A 16,480-nucleotide genomic window follows, 5' to 3' on the forward strand; every position below is an offset into this window, starting at 1 on the left:
TACCAAGGAAGCTACTTACTTATAAATTAAGGCAGTTAATATTTGATGTGTGCATTACAAGTGATTTCTATCTAGATTTTTAATTTTCTTTGTTTCAGTGGATGTGTACAATTAAACTATGTTTCTGTTGTTATTGGTCTCTCCATTACAAAAGAGAACAATCTATCCACTCTCTCTGCTTAGGCTCCTATCAAAAATCAAGCCTCCAACTCACCCTCAGAATAAGGCGCTCTACCTGTTCAAACAATTACCTCCTACAGAAACTTTCTCTCTTGCCTCATCAATTTCATCTTCATTAATATGTTACTCTTTCTAATGTCCACTCCATTAAGGAGTCTTGGTGGTGACTGCGTTGTGTTATCAGGTGGTATTGAGTCAATTTCAACTCAGGGAGACCCCATATGACAGAGTAAAACTGCCCCATAGGATTTTCTAGACTGTAATCTTTACAAAAGCAGATCACCAGGTCTTTTTTCTGTGGAGCGACTGGGTGGGTTTGAACTGTCAACATTTCGATTAGCATTAACCTTTCGATTAGCTTAACCATTGTACCACCAGGGCTTCTTAGCCTTGGTGGTACTGCCAATAAAACACATCCCAAATTTGAGCCCTCTTCACCATTCCCATTTCTACCACCCCAGTACAATCCTTCATAAATTCTGTCCTTTAGCATCTTTGGTCCGTGCCGGAGACTTTTGTTTTCTCACTGATTTGTTCATTCAGTGTTTCTCATTGACTTAAGTAGCTGACTTTGAAGGATATTAATATTGATATTTGTGTATCAATGTGTATGTGTGTCACCTGAGTTTTTTATTCTGTTTAAATTGGTTTATCACTGTAATTAATAGTAAGGCAAGTCCTTCTTCCTCATTAATATTTTTCAAAGTAGAATTGACTGTGCATAGGTGTATGTTTTTCTATATACATATTAGAATAAAAAGTTTATTAAGTTTATAAAAATCTAACTTGAATTTGGGAACCCAATTGGATTGTGGATACCAAGAATTTGTAAATTAATTTAGGTAGAATTCACTTTTTAACATATTAACTTGTCCAAGAGCATAGAATTTCTTGTTATTACATCACATAATTTCTATGTGCTTTTTAGAAGTTCACAAATATTCTTCACAGAGATTTTTATAATTTTTGTTAATACTTAGAAAATTTATAATGTTATTGCTATTTTCAAGGGTATCTTTAGGGTATTTCTATTTGGTTGTTGTTGGTGTAGATAAATTCTGTTGATTTCTACAAGTTAATCTTATATTGAACAACTTTGCTGAACTCTTCTTTTAATTCTGATAGTTGATCTATTGAGTCTATTGTTTTCTACTTAGCTGATCAAATTATCTGCATATAATGGTTTTGTAACTTTCCTTCCAATATTCATAAATCTTTATTTCTTTTCCTTTCCTTATATAATTGAAAAGTATCTAAAGTTCAGTGGTTAAACAGTAGGTAATAATAACGAACACCTCCTTCTTCCCTACCCCATATTAAAAGGAATGGATCTAAAGTTTCTCCATTAAGTACACTGTTTACTTTAGATGTTTTGTCTATAAACGTTAGCAGGTTTAGAAAGCTCTTTTCTATCCTTAGTTTGTTAAATTTGTGTTGACCATTATCAAATTACTTCCCTGTATGTTCTGTAACTATTGAATTCATCCTTTGATTTTCATCTTTTAGTCTATTAATGTGATAGATACGTTTTTTGATAGATTTTCTTATACTGAACAATTTTTGTTTTCTTAGGGTAAATCATACTTGATCACAATGCATTTTTAAAACACTCTTGGATTTGGATTTTAATATTTTATTTAGAAATTTAGTGACTATGCTTATAGGAAAAATGAATCTATACTTTGTTTAATTGTTCTTATCTGTTTTGGAAATCAATATAAAATTACCCTGGGGGTAGAAATTTAAGATATAGCAGAGTGAAGAGGTCAGCAAATCTTTCCTCCAAAAAGCAACTATAAAGCTAGAGATTGATAAAAATAAGCATTTTAGCACTATGAAAATCAACAAAAGCCTAAGTCAAACTGAAAAGCCTTTGTGCTTCAAAACTACTGAGCTCTGAAGAATAATGAGAGCTTGCGGTATTCTTGCCTAGGGCTACTCCGGTGTCAATCCCCAGGCCCCCATGAGGTTTTTCATCTTTTTTTTTTTTTTTTTTTTTTGAGGTTCTATCAAAGTAGAGCAGGCTGTGAGAATCAGTAGCTGAATTGCCACAGCTGAAAATGGTCACCTGATTTGAAATAGTGCCCAAAGGTGCTTTTAGTGGAAGTGATAATCTTCTCTAAGAATCAGGAGGATTCTTAACTATGAGGTTACATTCACAGTTTGGGCAAGCATATTTTTGGCTGAGACTTCACGTATAGTCAGCAGAGAACATAAAGAGCTAAAGAAATTCACAAACTTCCAGCCAACTGTAAGGCTTTACACATGTACTTAGAAGGCACACTCATACACACACACACACACACACACACACAAAATCCTATTTGAAAGCAAATGCTGGGAGAGATATAAAAATGGTATGAACTTTTCATGCATTTTTCTATACAAACTCATCCATCTATTGAAGATGGAAGCCTTTCTGGCTTGATGTGTATGAGCACAAAATGTATCTAATCACTGTTGTTACTGGTTGACCACTAAGGTACATAGACACAGGAGAAAAAACCTAGGAGGCTAGAATTTAAAGAAACTGTAAGAAAAAAAAAATCTTCAGCAGACACACATCATGGGAGAGAGATATCTCACGGATTTAGCTAAGGAAAGTTACTAAACAGAGAAACAAACAAAAACAAAACAAATGAAAACAACAATAACTTTTAGGGGAAAATCAGAAATCCATGTAAGGCTGGTTTATTTAGTTTCTAGATGTATGTACGACAACAACAGCAAATAGGAGAGATGAAGGGAATGGAGTTATATTGAAGCAATGTTTCTATATTTACCAGAATTAAGTATTAATCTGAAGTAGATTGTAATAAGTTAAGATGCATATTGTAATTACTAGAATAACCTCTAAAAATTACACAAAAACATATAGTAAAAAATCAACAGGAATTCAAAGTGTACACTAAAAATACTGAACCAAAAAGAAGGCATTAAGGGAGGAATAGAGAAGCAAAGAAGACAAGAGAATATACAAAACAAATAGAAACAGGCCTAAGGAAAAAATCCAAGCAGACATTTAACAAGTAAAAAAATTGGATCGGTCACTAAATCAAAGGAATTCTCAGGCTCAGATGACCTCACTGGTGATTTCCATCAACTATTGAAAGAAGAAGTAACACCAATACCTTACAGACTCATTCGGGCAATACATGAGGAGACAACACTTTTCTGCTCATTCTCTGAGGCCAGTATTATTTTAATACAAAATCCAGACAGAGATATCATAATAACAGAAAACTACTTACAAATATCCTTTCTAAACCAAATTCACACATATAAAAAGGATAAAGTATGACCAAGTGGGAATTTTCCCAGGAATACATTAATTTAATAACAGAAAATCTATCAGTATAATAAACCATATTACTAGAATAAAAGGCAAAACCATGTTATCATCTCAATAAATGCAGGAAAAGCAATTAGCAAAATCCAGCACTCATTCATGATAAAAACTTTCAACAAATTAGGAATAGAAGGAAACTTTCTCAATTTGATAAAAGGTAGCTGCAAAAAAATCCACAGCTAACATCATACTTAATGGTGAAAGAGTGAATGCTTTGTCCTTAAGATTAAGAAGAAAACAGACCCTTGTTTTCACCACTTCTATTTGACATTGAGCCGGAGATTCTAGTCAGTGTAGTAAACCACAATTAATTAATAATCTAATTAATACCAATTAACTGAATACTTAATGGCATCTAAACTAGAAAGGAAACATGATACTGTATCTAGAAAATTCCTAAAAAATCTACAAAAAATTACTAGAGCTAATAAATGTGTTTAGCAAGTTTGTAGTATACAAGATCGATATACAAACTCAATTGTTTTTCTATATAATCCACTGTTATCAAATTGATTCTGACACAGAGATCCTATAGGACAGAGTAGAACGGGCCCATAGGGATTCCAAGGTTGTAAGTCTTTATGGAAGCAGGCTGTCCCATCTTTCTCCTGCAGAGTGGCTGGTGGGTTAGCAGCCTTTTGGTTAACAGCCAAGCACTTTAATACTGCACCACCAGGGTTCCTTGTATTTCCATATACTGGTGATGAAAAATCCAGATGTTGAATTTGTAATTCCATTTATAATTCTATTCACAGTAGCATAAAAAAATATATATACACAAAAAGTAAATTTAACAAAACACAAGACTTGTATAATGGAACCTACAAAGCATTGCTGAGAGAAATGAAAGTTTTAAATGTAAATGGAGAGATAGTCCATGTTACTAGACTGGAAGAGTCAATATTGTTGAGATGGTGATTCTCCCAAAATTAATCTTTACACTCAGCATATTTTCTATCCAAATCCTGGTAGGTTTTTTTTTTTTGTGGTAGAAATTGACAAGTTGATCTTAATATTTATATAGAAATGTTAGGGCACTTAACAGGACCTGATTTCAAACTTACTATAATGTAACAGTGATAAAGACAATGTGTTACTGATGCAAGGATATGTATATAGATCAGTGCAACAGAATTGAGACTTATTATATTTATGGTCAATTAGTATTTGACCAAGGTGTCAACATAATTAAGTTCTGAGATAATAGAATATCCACAAGCAAAAGAAATGAACATAAAACTGTTCCTTAAACCATAAACAAAAATTAACTCAAAAAGGATTAGAATGCTAAATATAAGAGCTAAAGGAGAAAGTCTTCATGAATTTGAGTTAGACATAGAAGTTTTAGATATGAAACCAAAAGCATGACTCACAAGAAAAAATTTCTAAATATGACTTTGTCACAGTTACAAATTTTAGTGCTTCAGATGACATCATTAAGAGAATGAAAAGATGAGCCATAGATTGGAAAAAAAATTTACAAGTTTGATAAAGAACTTGTAACCAGAATATATAAGGATCTCTTACAACTCAATTAAAAATAGGCATTTCACTATGGATGTATGGATAGTTAATAAGCACTGAAAAAATGCTCAACCTTTTTTATTCTTTAGGGAAATTCAAATTAAAGCCATAGTGAGATAACACTACACACACTAAAATGAATATAATCATTAAGACAGAAAACACCAAGTGTTGTCAAGGCTATGGAGAAACTGGAACTCTCATACATTTCTAGTGGAAGAATAAAAGGGTGCAGCAAGTTTTGAACACTGGTTAGCAGAATTTTAATAAGTTAAAAATAAATTTAACATGGAACCCAACAAATTTCAGCCCTAGGAATGACACTACCCCAGTGAAATAAAAATGTATGTTCACAAAATATGCAAATAGTCACATGGATATTCATAACAGAATTTTCTTAATAGGTCAAAATTGAAATAATCCAAATGTTTATCAACTGTTGAATTAATAAGTGAAATGAGGTATATTTATAACATGGAATATTATTCAGCAATAAAAAGTAATATACATACTGATACATATTACTGCACAGATGAACCTCAAAAACATTATGCGGAATGAAAGAAACCAAAAACAAATTTTTTGCAAGAAAAATACGCGAAATATTTACGAAGTAATTGCAAAAAATTGTATGATTCCTTTTCTATGAAATATCAAGACAGTACATTTTTTATAGTCAGAGAGAATAGTGATTGGCTAAGGCTGAATGTGGAGCTGAGATTAATTGTGAAGGAGTGGAGTGGAACTCTTGGGTTGATGGAAATATTTTAAGGCTAGGTTGTGGTGATAGTAGCATAACTCCATAAATTTATACTTAAAATGGGTGCATTTATGGTATGCAAATTATACCTCAATAAATGGAAGCATTCACTCGTGTATGCCAAGAAATTTCAAAGAGAGCTACCGGGCCAACCAACTAAAGAGATCCATATACTTGCCCATTCCAAAGAAAAGTGATCTAAAAAAAAGGAATGCATAAATTATTGAACATTATCATTAACCTCACATACAAGTAAAATTTTACTGAAGACAATCCAAAAACGCTTGTAACAGTACATCCACAGGGGACTGCTGGAGATTGCATGATAGAATTTTGTAAGACCAATGACTTCTTCACTACAAATACTTTTTTTTTTTCGCTAACGTAATTGGTGACTCTACACATGGACCTCACCAGATGGAATACACAGGAATCAAATCAACTACATCTGTGGAAAATGATGATGGAAAAGCTCAATATCATCAGTCTGAACAAGACCAGGAGCTGACTGGGGAATATACCGTCACTTGCTTATATGCAAGTTACAATTGAAGCTAAAGAAAATTAGAATAAATTCATGAGAGCCAAAATATGACCTTGAGTGTATGGCACATGAATTTAGAGACCATCTCACGAATAGGTTTGACACATGGAACCCTAATGACGGGAGACCAGATGAGTTGTGCAATCACGTCAAGAACATCATACATGAAGAAAGCAAAATGTCATTAAAAAGACAGGAAAGGAAAAAAAAAAAAAGATCAAAATGGATGTCAGAAGAGACTCTGAAACTTGCTCTTGAATGTAGAGTAGCTAAAATGAATGGAAGAAATGATGAAGTAAAAGAACTGAACAGAAAGTCGAGAAGACAAAGTAAAGTATTACAATGACATGTGCAACCACCTGGAGTTAGAAAACCAAAAGAGAATAATACCCTTAGCATTTCTCAAGCTGGAAGAACTGTATCAAAAATCCAAGCTTTGAGTTGCAATACTGAAGGATTCTACAGGGAAAGCATTGAACGACACAGGAAGCATCAAAAGAAGATGAGAGGAATACACAGTCACTGTACCAAAAACAGTTGGTTGACTTTGACCCATTTCAGGAGGTGGCATATGATCAAGAACCGATGGCACTGAAGGAAGAAGTCCAAGCTACACTGAAGGCATTGGCAAAAAACAAGGCTCCAGGAATTAACGGAATACCAACTGAGATGTTTCATTAAACAAATGCTTACTCGCCTATGTCAAGAAATTTGGAAGACAGCACCTGCCAATGTACAGGGAAGTTCAAGCTGAAATCAGAAGAGGATTTGGAAAGAGGATATCACTGCTGATATCAGATGGATCTTGGCTGAAAGCAGAGAATACCAGAAAGATGTTTACCTGTGTTTTATTGACTATGGGAGGGGCTTTTGGTGTCAGAATTGGTAAAGATGGCAGAGAGAGGAGGCGTTTCTGAACTCCTCGTAGGAATCAGCCTTGGGCTGTTGATCTTGATTCTCTTTCCCCCTTGTGAAGTTGCAGGAGGTCAGACATCATCCCCACGCCATTTTTACACTGGACTCTATGAAGAAGAGGAAACCCTGGTGGCGTAGTGGTTAAATGCCACAGCTGCTAACCAAAAGGTCGGCAGTTCAAATCCACCAGGTGCTCTGTGGAAACTCTTTGGGGCAGTTCTACTCTGTCCTAGATGGTCTCTGTGAGTCAGAAGTGACTCCACGGCAGCGGGTTTTTTTTTTTTTTTTTTGCATATGAAGGAGAATGCAGTATCAGGATTGGAGGAAGGCTCTTCAACAACCTGTGATATGCAGATGACACAAAATGGCTTGCTATAAGCCAATTTGTGTCATCTGCATATCAATAAGTGAAGAGGACTTGAAGCACTTACTGATGAAGATCAAAGACTACAGCCTTCAGTATAGATTACACCTCAACATAAAGAAAACAAAAATCCTCACGGCTGGACCAAGAAGCAACATCATGATAAAAGGAGAAAAGGTTGAAGCTGTCAAGGATTTCATTTTATTTGGATCCACAATCAATGCCCATGAAGCAATAGTCAAAAAATCAAACAACTTATTACATTGGGTAAATTTAAAAAAAAAAAAATCCTCTTTAAAGTGTTGAAAAGCAAAGATGTCACTTTGAGAAATAAGGTGTGCCTGAGTCAAGCCATGATATTTTCAATGGCTTCATATGCATGCAAAAGCTGGACTATGAATAAGCAGGACCGAAGAATTGATGCCTTTGAATCATGGTTTTGGCAAAGAATATTGAATATGCCATGGACTGCCAGAAGAAGGAACAAATCTGTCTTGAAAGAAGTACAGCCAGAATGCTCCTTAGAAACAAGGATGGCGAGACTATGTCTCATATACTTTGCATGTGTTAGCAGGTGAGATCAGTCCCTGGAGAACATCATACTTGGTAAAGTAGAGGATCAGTGAAAAAGAGGAAGACTCTTGATGAGATGAATTGACATCGTGGCTGCAAAAATGGTCTCAGGCATAACAATGATTGTGAGAATGTTGAAGGGCTGGGCAGTATTTTGTTCTGTTGTACATCGGGTCGCTATGCATCAGAACCAACTAGAGGGCATGTAACAACAACAAACTTGTTTTTAAAAAAGTGCTCAATGTACATTCTTTATTTTGGGGAGTAATTTGCAAGTTGCTGTTATTTAATACAAGTTTTCCTATTTTCTTAAAACTTTAGAAAAATTGGTTTTAAAATTCTTTCTGCTAGGACGTTTGAAGGAGGAAGTTTCTCTGGCCAGCACATCAATTGGATTAATATTTATTGGTCTATGCAATTTTCTTTTATGTATTATACCAATTTTAGCATTTTGTACTCTGGTTTTTGTAGCCACAGCTCCATTTTGGATAGATTTTCAAATTTATTAGCTTGGAAAAAAACCTGTTGCCATTGAGTTGATTCCAAGTCATAGCAACCCTATAGAGCAGAGTAGAACTGCCCCATAGGGTTTCCAAGGAGCGGCTGGTAGATTCAAACTGCCAACCTTTTGGTTAGCAGCCATAGCTCTTAACCACTGTGCACCAGGGCTCCATTAGCTTAGCATGTCTCTATTAGCTTAAAGACATGCATAATACGCTTCTGTTGTCTTTATATCTTTCTTTCATTTTTTTTATTTTAATGCTTATACAGTTATTCTCCATTATAATCCACATATATACTATTTTCATCTTTGCTTTCTCTTTTATCAGTCCTCCTAAATATCGATCTACCATACTTTTTTTTTTTTTTTTAAAGAACCAGGTTTTTTGTTAATCTTTTCTATGGTTTTTATTCTCCACAGCATTTGATCTTATTTCTTTATGCTTGTTCTGTGGCTCATTTTAAAATGGGTCGAGCAATACTTAGTCCTTTAGTTTTTAACTTTTTTTATTTTTCTGACAAGTGTATTTGAAAATATTGGTAATCATCTACCCCATGATTTGTACTTGAAGTAGTTGCATTTGCCATTCAGTACCAAGTATTTCTTAATTTTCTTTCTCCCACAGTTGTTTAATAATACATTATTTGATTTTCAGATATGAGAGATGTGTGTTAAAATTTCTAACCATAGTTATTGATTTATCTAATTCTATTACATTCTGCTTTTTATTTTTGGACATGTGTAAAGCCTCTATTATTAGGTGAATGTGGGCTCACGATTTTTCTATCTCCTTTCTCTCTTCCTTTCATGTTACATAATGTCTTTCTTTGTCACTTATGATATAGTTTGTCAAATTCTATTTTTTTCAGTTGTTAATGTTGCTACTCCTGCTCTCTTATTATTAATATTTGACTGGTTTATCTTTTCCCATCCTATCGTTTTAATACTTGCATAACTTTACTTTAAATTTTTCTTTTGTGATCAGTACATTATTGCTTTAAAAAATTCCAGTCAGATATTGTCTTTTAATTTGTAGGTTTTAAATCATTTACATTTGCTGTTAACAACAACAACAAAAGTTGTTTTACTTATCTTAGGATTCAATTTTCTGGTTTTTATTTTTCATTTAATGAACCTGCTTTTTTAAAAAACATTAAAAAATTACTTTACTTCTAACTTTTCTCTGATAATGATTTATAAGTTATATATCAAAGAGTTCTAGTGGCCGAACAGTTAGGCACTCAGCTGCTAACTGAATTGCTGGTGGTTCTAACCTACCCAGACACTCTGCAGGGGAAAGACTTGGTAATCCGCTCCCCTTAAGATTAAAAGAAAACCCTGTGAGGCAGTTCTACTCTGTCCTGTGGGGCGGTTATGAGTTGGAATTGACTCAGTTGTACCCAACAACAACATTAATCCCCTACTTTTAAAAAAAAAAAAAGTTACATACCTATTTTTGCTCTTATTATGGTTATCCATAATCAAATATCCATATTTCTATTTAGTTATCACCTTGCTAATATGTTTATCTATTGCTAATATCTGCACCCCCTCCCCTTTAGCCTACTTTCAGTTCATTTTTTTAAAGCCCCCAAACTTCCACAATTGATTACTATTGACTAGAATTTTAGCTTTGAGTTGTTATAGATGTTTTTCCTTTTCTCTTGCTCTTTCACTTTCATTCATTCTAGGATTTTCTTCCCCCTATTTTGTCAATTATTTCTTCCCACATATTTTCCTTCCTTTTTCTCCTATCCTTTGCGTTCTTTAGCTTTTCTTTTCAATTTTAGATTTTTTTCCCTTTTCATTGTCCCTACGAGAGTTTTTGATCTGATGGTTCACATATTCATTACACATTTGCATCCCTCTTAGTTCTATTCTTTATATTGCCTTATTTCCATTTTGATATTTCACATGTCAAAATCTTTCACCTTGTTCTTCCTTTATAACTTTATTTTTTCCTGTTTTATGTTGTAAGTTTCTTCTCATCTCTTTAGAGCATAGTTATACTCTGATAAATTACAGTTTTCTTTTTATTCCAATAATTCTGCTTCAGTTGATACATGTTTTCCAGTTTGCTGTCTTTATTTATGGCATAGTGTAGTGCTATGAGTGCTAACCAAGGGGTCAGCAGTTCGAATCCACCAGGCGCTCCTTGGAAACTCTATGTGGCAGTTCTACTCTGTCCTATAGGGTTGCTATGAGTCGGAATCGACTTGATGGCATTGGGTTTGGTTTTTTTGTTTGTTTGTTTGGTCTTTATTTATGCTGTTTTCCTCCTCAGACATCCAGAGATTTTGTCTGCAAATTTTCCTAATGATTTTAGTAATTTTTTCTGGTAAAGTGTATTGGATAATGTTCTAGGTCAAGCTTGATGCTCTATTCCTCTTAGTAAATGTAGGTATAGGGAAAAGGATAAGGCCCAGAGCTGAAGGTTCCAGAACCAGTGTTGCCACTCCAGTTTTCTGCTGCTACCCTATCAGGTCAGTAATTAATCTTTCAGGCCTCAGAAATTGTCAACATTAGGAGGAAGTATCCTCTGTAAGTTGTGATCCACCAGCCCTTGGGGATTGGAGAGTGAGGAGGTGGAGCAGTAAATATTTCCACCCATTGTCATCACCTAGCAGCTGGACTTTTTATCTGTGCTGTCATTACCCTGCCAACACCTGTGACCTGGTATGTTGTTGTTGATTTTTCTGGTGAAGGGACATGGTGGTGATTGTACCAAGTTAAATAAGATTATCCCAAGTTCCATCCACAATATCCCCATTCCTCTGTAGTTTCTCCAGAAATGATTTTGGAGAGAAAGCCAGTAGTTCTCCTGGTTGCTTCTTATCCACCAGGCCACACTTCTTTTTACTCCTTAAACTGGAAAATCTAGTTCCTACCACAAATCCTTCACAGAAAGGTTGGAGTTTTGAGCCCACTCAGAGGTGCCTTGAAAGAAAGGCCTAGGGACCTACTTCTGAAAAATCAGCCATTGAAAACCCTATGGACCATAGTTCTACTCTGACACACATGGGGTTGCCATAAGTCGGAGTTAACTTGATGACAACTAGTAGTGGTCGTGGATGCCTAGAATACTTTTTTCTCAGATCTTTAATGATTGTCTCCTCATTTTCATCTCACCTCAGATATCATCTTTTCAGAGTGACCTTTCTTGCCACCATATTTAAGATGGCTACTATTCTAGGCATTATTTTAATACTCAGTTTATTTTTTTATAGCACTTACCTACCAAACTAAGCCCACTGCCGTTGAGTGGATCCCAACTCATAGGAACTGCCCCATAGGGTCTCCAAGGTTGTAAATCTTTACAGAAGCAGACTGCCACATCTTTCACAAGGACTTCTTTATAGCACTCATTGTTCTACAATTATCGTATTTGTAGTGTCTCTTCCCATTAGAATATAAGCATCTTAGAGCATGTGTTCTGTTTCTCTTCTTTACTGAGGAAGTCCCAGAATTTAGTAGAATGCCTGGAGCCTAGTGGATGTGCAATGAATTTTGAGGAATGAAGAAATGAGCAAATAAAACAGCATATATGGTCATCCTTTATTCCATTTTCACTTTATTTTTAAAATCTTCCTAATCATACAGCATGAATAGTGAGGTATAATGCCTAACATGTATTATATGTCTGTTATTAAAATATTTTCATTATGATAATGTCATAAAAATTTATTTTGTAGTATTATACGATAAAGAAAAATACACTCAGTTTTATTCTTTTGTTTTAGACAGAAGTTAATATCAAGTTAATTGTGTATCTTCTTTAGCTAGTTCATGTCACAATGAATTGCCAAATTAAAAACAAAATGCTGTATTTGAAGGATCAAATATATTTCATAAGTATCTATTTGCTCTTCACCACTAGTCTCTAATGGAAGCAGGGTGTGAACTCCCATTTTGCAGATGAGGAAAGTGAGGTTCAAAGAGGTGAAGTGAGTGGGTGGCAGATCTGAGATTCAAACATTAGCCTTCACTTATTTCCTGGTGCAGTTGTTTTTCTCACCATACAGGTTTGTCCCCACTTATATGCCATATTCTTATAGCAGACATTTGGGGATTTTTTCCATCATCCCTAAAAGAGATTTACTTTTCTTGGCTTGATTGCCAGTAAGGAAACATTTAAAATGAAAACTAACTAACAGCAACAATAACAATGAATACCCATGATGTGCCAGAGGCTGTTCTAAATGCTGTATATATATGAACATATTTAAATACCTTTATAATCCTGGAAGGTAGATAATATTGTGCCTGTTTTTCATTCACACTAAAGCACAGTAGAAGTTAAGTAATTTGCTCAAATCACACAGCTAGTGGCAGAGTTAGAATTAGGAACTCAAAAATCTGCCTCTTAACCACTATCCTAGCCTGTAAATTTTAGTAATTTTACTATGGCTTATATATAGTTTACAGAGAACATTCATATCCATTATCTACTGGACCTCACTATCCCTCTGTGGAAAAGGCAGGCAGGATTTGACAGACAAACACCATACTAAGTTGCAGAGAGGTAGTTTGGCTTAGATCTCTAGGCAGCAGGTAACTGAAATCATACCGAGATCCTTTCTTCTGAAATCTAATTATATCTTCTTTTCTCTGTACCATGTTTCATTATTTTTGATTTTGTTAGCCTGCTATCTTACCCTTATAACATCTTTTTCTTCAGTAAGTTATAGTGTCATGAGCTTAAAATTTTAACTTATTTATGTATCTGAGGAATATCTTATCTCTTATATTCTGATATTTCTTGATCATGTCTCTTGTAGCTGAACTGCGATGATTTTAGGAGAGGAGAAAGAGATGGGGATTTTATCTGTACTTTTGAGAATGCAGCTGTTTGTGGCACAGATGGGAAAACATACAGCAGCAGATGTGCCCTGTGTGCTGAGAATGCGTGAGTACTCTCTGAAGCAGACTTCCTCCCTAAAGCATGTTCTCTGTATAATGACACATTTTTTCCTCCTACAATCCTTAAGATAATAACAACTCATTGTGTGGGAGTTATCTATCCCTAAACTATTACTACTACTTCTTTTACTACTGATAATAAAATATATATATACACACACACACTTTGTACAACACTTCATTTTACAAAGCCCTTTCGTGTACAATTTATCAAACACTTGGCACTATTTCCATGAAGTGGACAGGATAAGGATACAAGCACACATGCATATATGCGTACACATCTACCTATCTACCTCTCTCTGTGTGTGTATGTGTGTTTGTGTCTGTCTGTCTATCTCTCTATTTATCCGTCTACCAACATATCCTTTTTCACAGAGAATGGTTTAATAATCAATTGATATTTATTAAGTGCTCAGTAATTTATAATATTAGAATAGGCCATTGTGACTTTTAATCTTGACCTTCTTCCAATCTATCCAAGCTTTGCCAAATAGCTAAAGTATCTTACTGTCCTATATTTTGACCCCATTTTGTTCCTTCTCCACCTTCAATGCTAGGCTTGGTTATCGATTGTCTTCAGCCGACAACATGGCATACCTGCTCTGCAGGTTCTGACTTGTGATCTCTGTCTTGAATTGTCTGCTCTTCAGTTTTTGCAAATGTAACAACCACTTTACTAGACTTTGGAAAGTCTAGTAAAGAGTATGATAAATATTCATTCTTCAAGTTTCTGCAAGCTTTTTCCCTCCTTGTAATAAGCATCTTCACCAAAATAAAACTGAATTAAGCCACTCTGATCTCTCACAGGACTGCATTTTCAGAAACACACTCTAAAATTATACCCTCAGCCCTCACCAAGAGTCACCACAAAGTACAGAAAACAAAAATAGACATACAGAGGACATACAGGTTTTTATTTATTTTACTTTCTAAAATGCGGTGGGCACACTGTACATTCTCTTATGTGTTGAATTTCTTGATGAATTCTCCAAATCTCTGGACCAGGAGAAAGTTTATCTCCCCTAAATTTTGATATAATTGTTTTTATTAGACAACGAGTGTCAAACTGTCCATTGGGTTTCCTCTTAGCCGTTTTCAGAAGCAAAGTAGGATCATACTCAAACAAAGGGAAGTTAGGTTTGAATGGTGGGAAGTTCTGTGATATTAAACTGCTGTGTCTACTAACATTTGATTCTAGGAAAACCCGATCCCAAGTTGGCATAAAGAGTGAAGGGGAATGTGAGAACCATAACCCTGAGCACGTGAGGAGTGTGGTGAGAAACAGGGTGGGCTGGCTTCATGACTTCAATAAGAAAGTAGAAGTGCCCTTCTTTCTTGGTGGGTGGACTGCTTGGAAGAAAGTAATTCTTGCTGCCCTTGAAATGGGATGCTGCTTGCTTATGAGAAACAGCAATTGAGCGTTCCTTTTTTGTAGCCAGAGCAGGATACTTTGGTAGTTAAACCTTTCCTCTCAATTTCTACTTTCTATTAAAAAAAAAAAAAAAAAGAAGAAGAAATCAAAATGAGACTTGATGTGTGGTAGAAAGGGCCCTAAACTCCAGTCACTTAACCTGAATCGAAGCGCCAGCACTGTCACTTGCCGTCGGGAGATCTTGGGAAACTCTTAACCAGTGTTTACACATCCAAGTATGAGATTTGGATTAAATATCTTCTTTCTCCGTTAAAATTCTTTGAACCTATGATGGTGGGCGTAGGAAGTGAGTGTTTCTTCCATGTCACTCTTGCCTTTTTCTAGCTGTATGCTTTCCCTGAGTTAAGGTTTGGTGCCCTTTCTATCTGCTCCTCTAGCGCCTGCTGTCGCCTCCATCAGAGCATTGAGCACACGCTATTTTAACCGTCTCTTTGCTTGTATCATGTAGTAGACTGTGAGCAAGTTGAGGGCAAGAACTGTCCGCTCCTAGTTCTGGCACGTGGTACGTTATCAATGTTTATAGAATGAATAAGTGAGTGATTTTCACACTTTATCTTATTCATTATATACTACTTGTTGCGTTGGACTACATGGCTGGCACTGCTCTAAGGGGCTAGAGTTCATCAGGCAGAGAGGCACCAAGTTCTACATTTCTGAAAACAGAGTTGTAAGCATTACAGTCAGGGTGCTATGTGTCAGCTTCCTTTCCCTGTTCCTTAGGACCTGTGTAGTGCTTTTCGGCCCTATGTGAAGGATGGAAGACTTGGATGCACAAGGGAACATGATCCTGTTCTTGGTCCTGATGGGAGGACACATGGCAATAAGTGTGCAATGTGTGCTGAGCTGTTGTAAGTAACATCATCCCCAGATAGGTTAACCCGATGACGATGCCCTTGGTTCCTGCCCTAAGAACCATTCCACAAATAAAGTCAGCTTCATGAAACGTGCAAGCCTTTGCCTTCATACTGTGAAACAGACCTTACTCCCAGAGTAGTTTCTTTTGTTTCTCTTCCTATAGTCTACTGAAGTGTCTGAAAAGGAGTGGCTAAAAAAAAAAAAAAACTAAGGTAGGTATATTTAAAAAAAACAAAACTCTGTTACTGCTGAGTAGATTCTGAATTACGGCGACCTCGTATGTGTGGAGTAGAACTGCTCCTCAGGGTTTTCGTGGCTGTAATCTTTATGACAGCAGATTGCCACGCCTTTCTTCCATGGCATGGCTGAGTGGGTTTGACCGTCAACCTTTAGGTTCATAGTCGAGCATAAACTGCTTGTGCCATTCAGGGACCTTGAGTTGGTGTTGCTAGTTATTAAGTCTGTGACTTTTAAATTATTCTAATTATAATGATTTGAAAATACACAGTATTTTTAAGGCACAGAATTTTAAAATTTAGAAAGCACCACTTTCCTATGG

General features: G+C 35.5%; 1 protein-coding gene across 1 annotated transcript in view; it reads left to right on the forward strand.

The window, feature by feature from the left end:
• SPINK5 (serine peptidase inhibitor Kazal type 5) overlaps window positions 1-16,480 on the forward strand; it is an 87,009-nt gene that overhangs the window by 8,045 nt on the left and 62,484 nt on the right. Inside the window, exons 5-7 of the mRNA XM_049868745.1 lie at window positions 13,490-13,617; window positions 14,833-14,896; window positions 15,787-15,914. Of these exons, the coding sequence (XP_049724702.1) occupies window positions 13,490-13,617; window positions 14,833-14,896; window positions 15,787-15,914 (320 nt within the window). The remainder of the gene's footprint in view (window positions 1-13,489; window positions 13,618-14,832; window positions 14,897-15,786; window positions 15,915-16,480) is intronic.

This window comes from Elephas maximus, chromosome 2 (genome assembly GCF_024166365.1).
Source record: "Elephas maximus indicus isolate mEleMax1 chromosome 2, mEleMax1 primary haplotype, whole genome shotgun sequence".
Lineage (NCBI taxonomy): Eukaryota > Metazoa > Chordata > Mammalia > Proboscidea > Elephantidae > Elephas > Elephas maximus.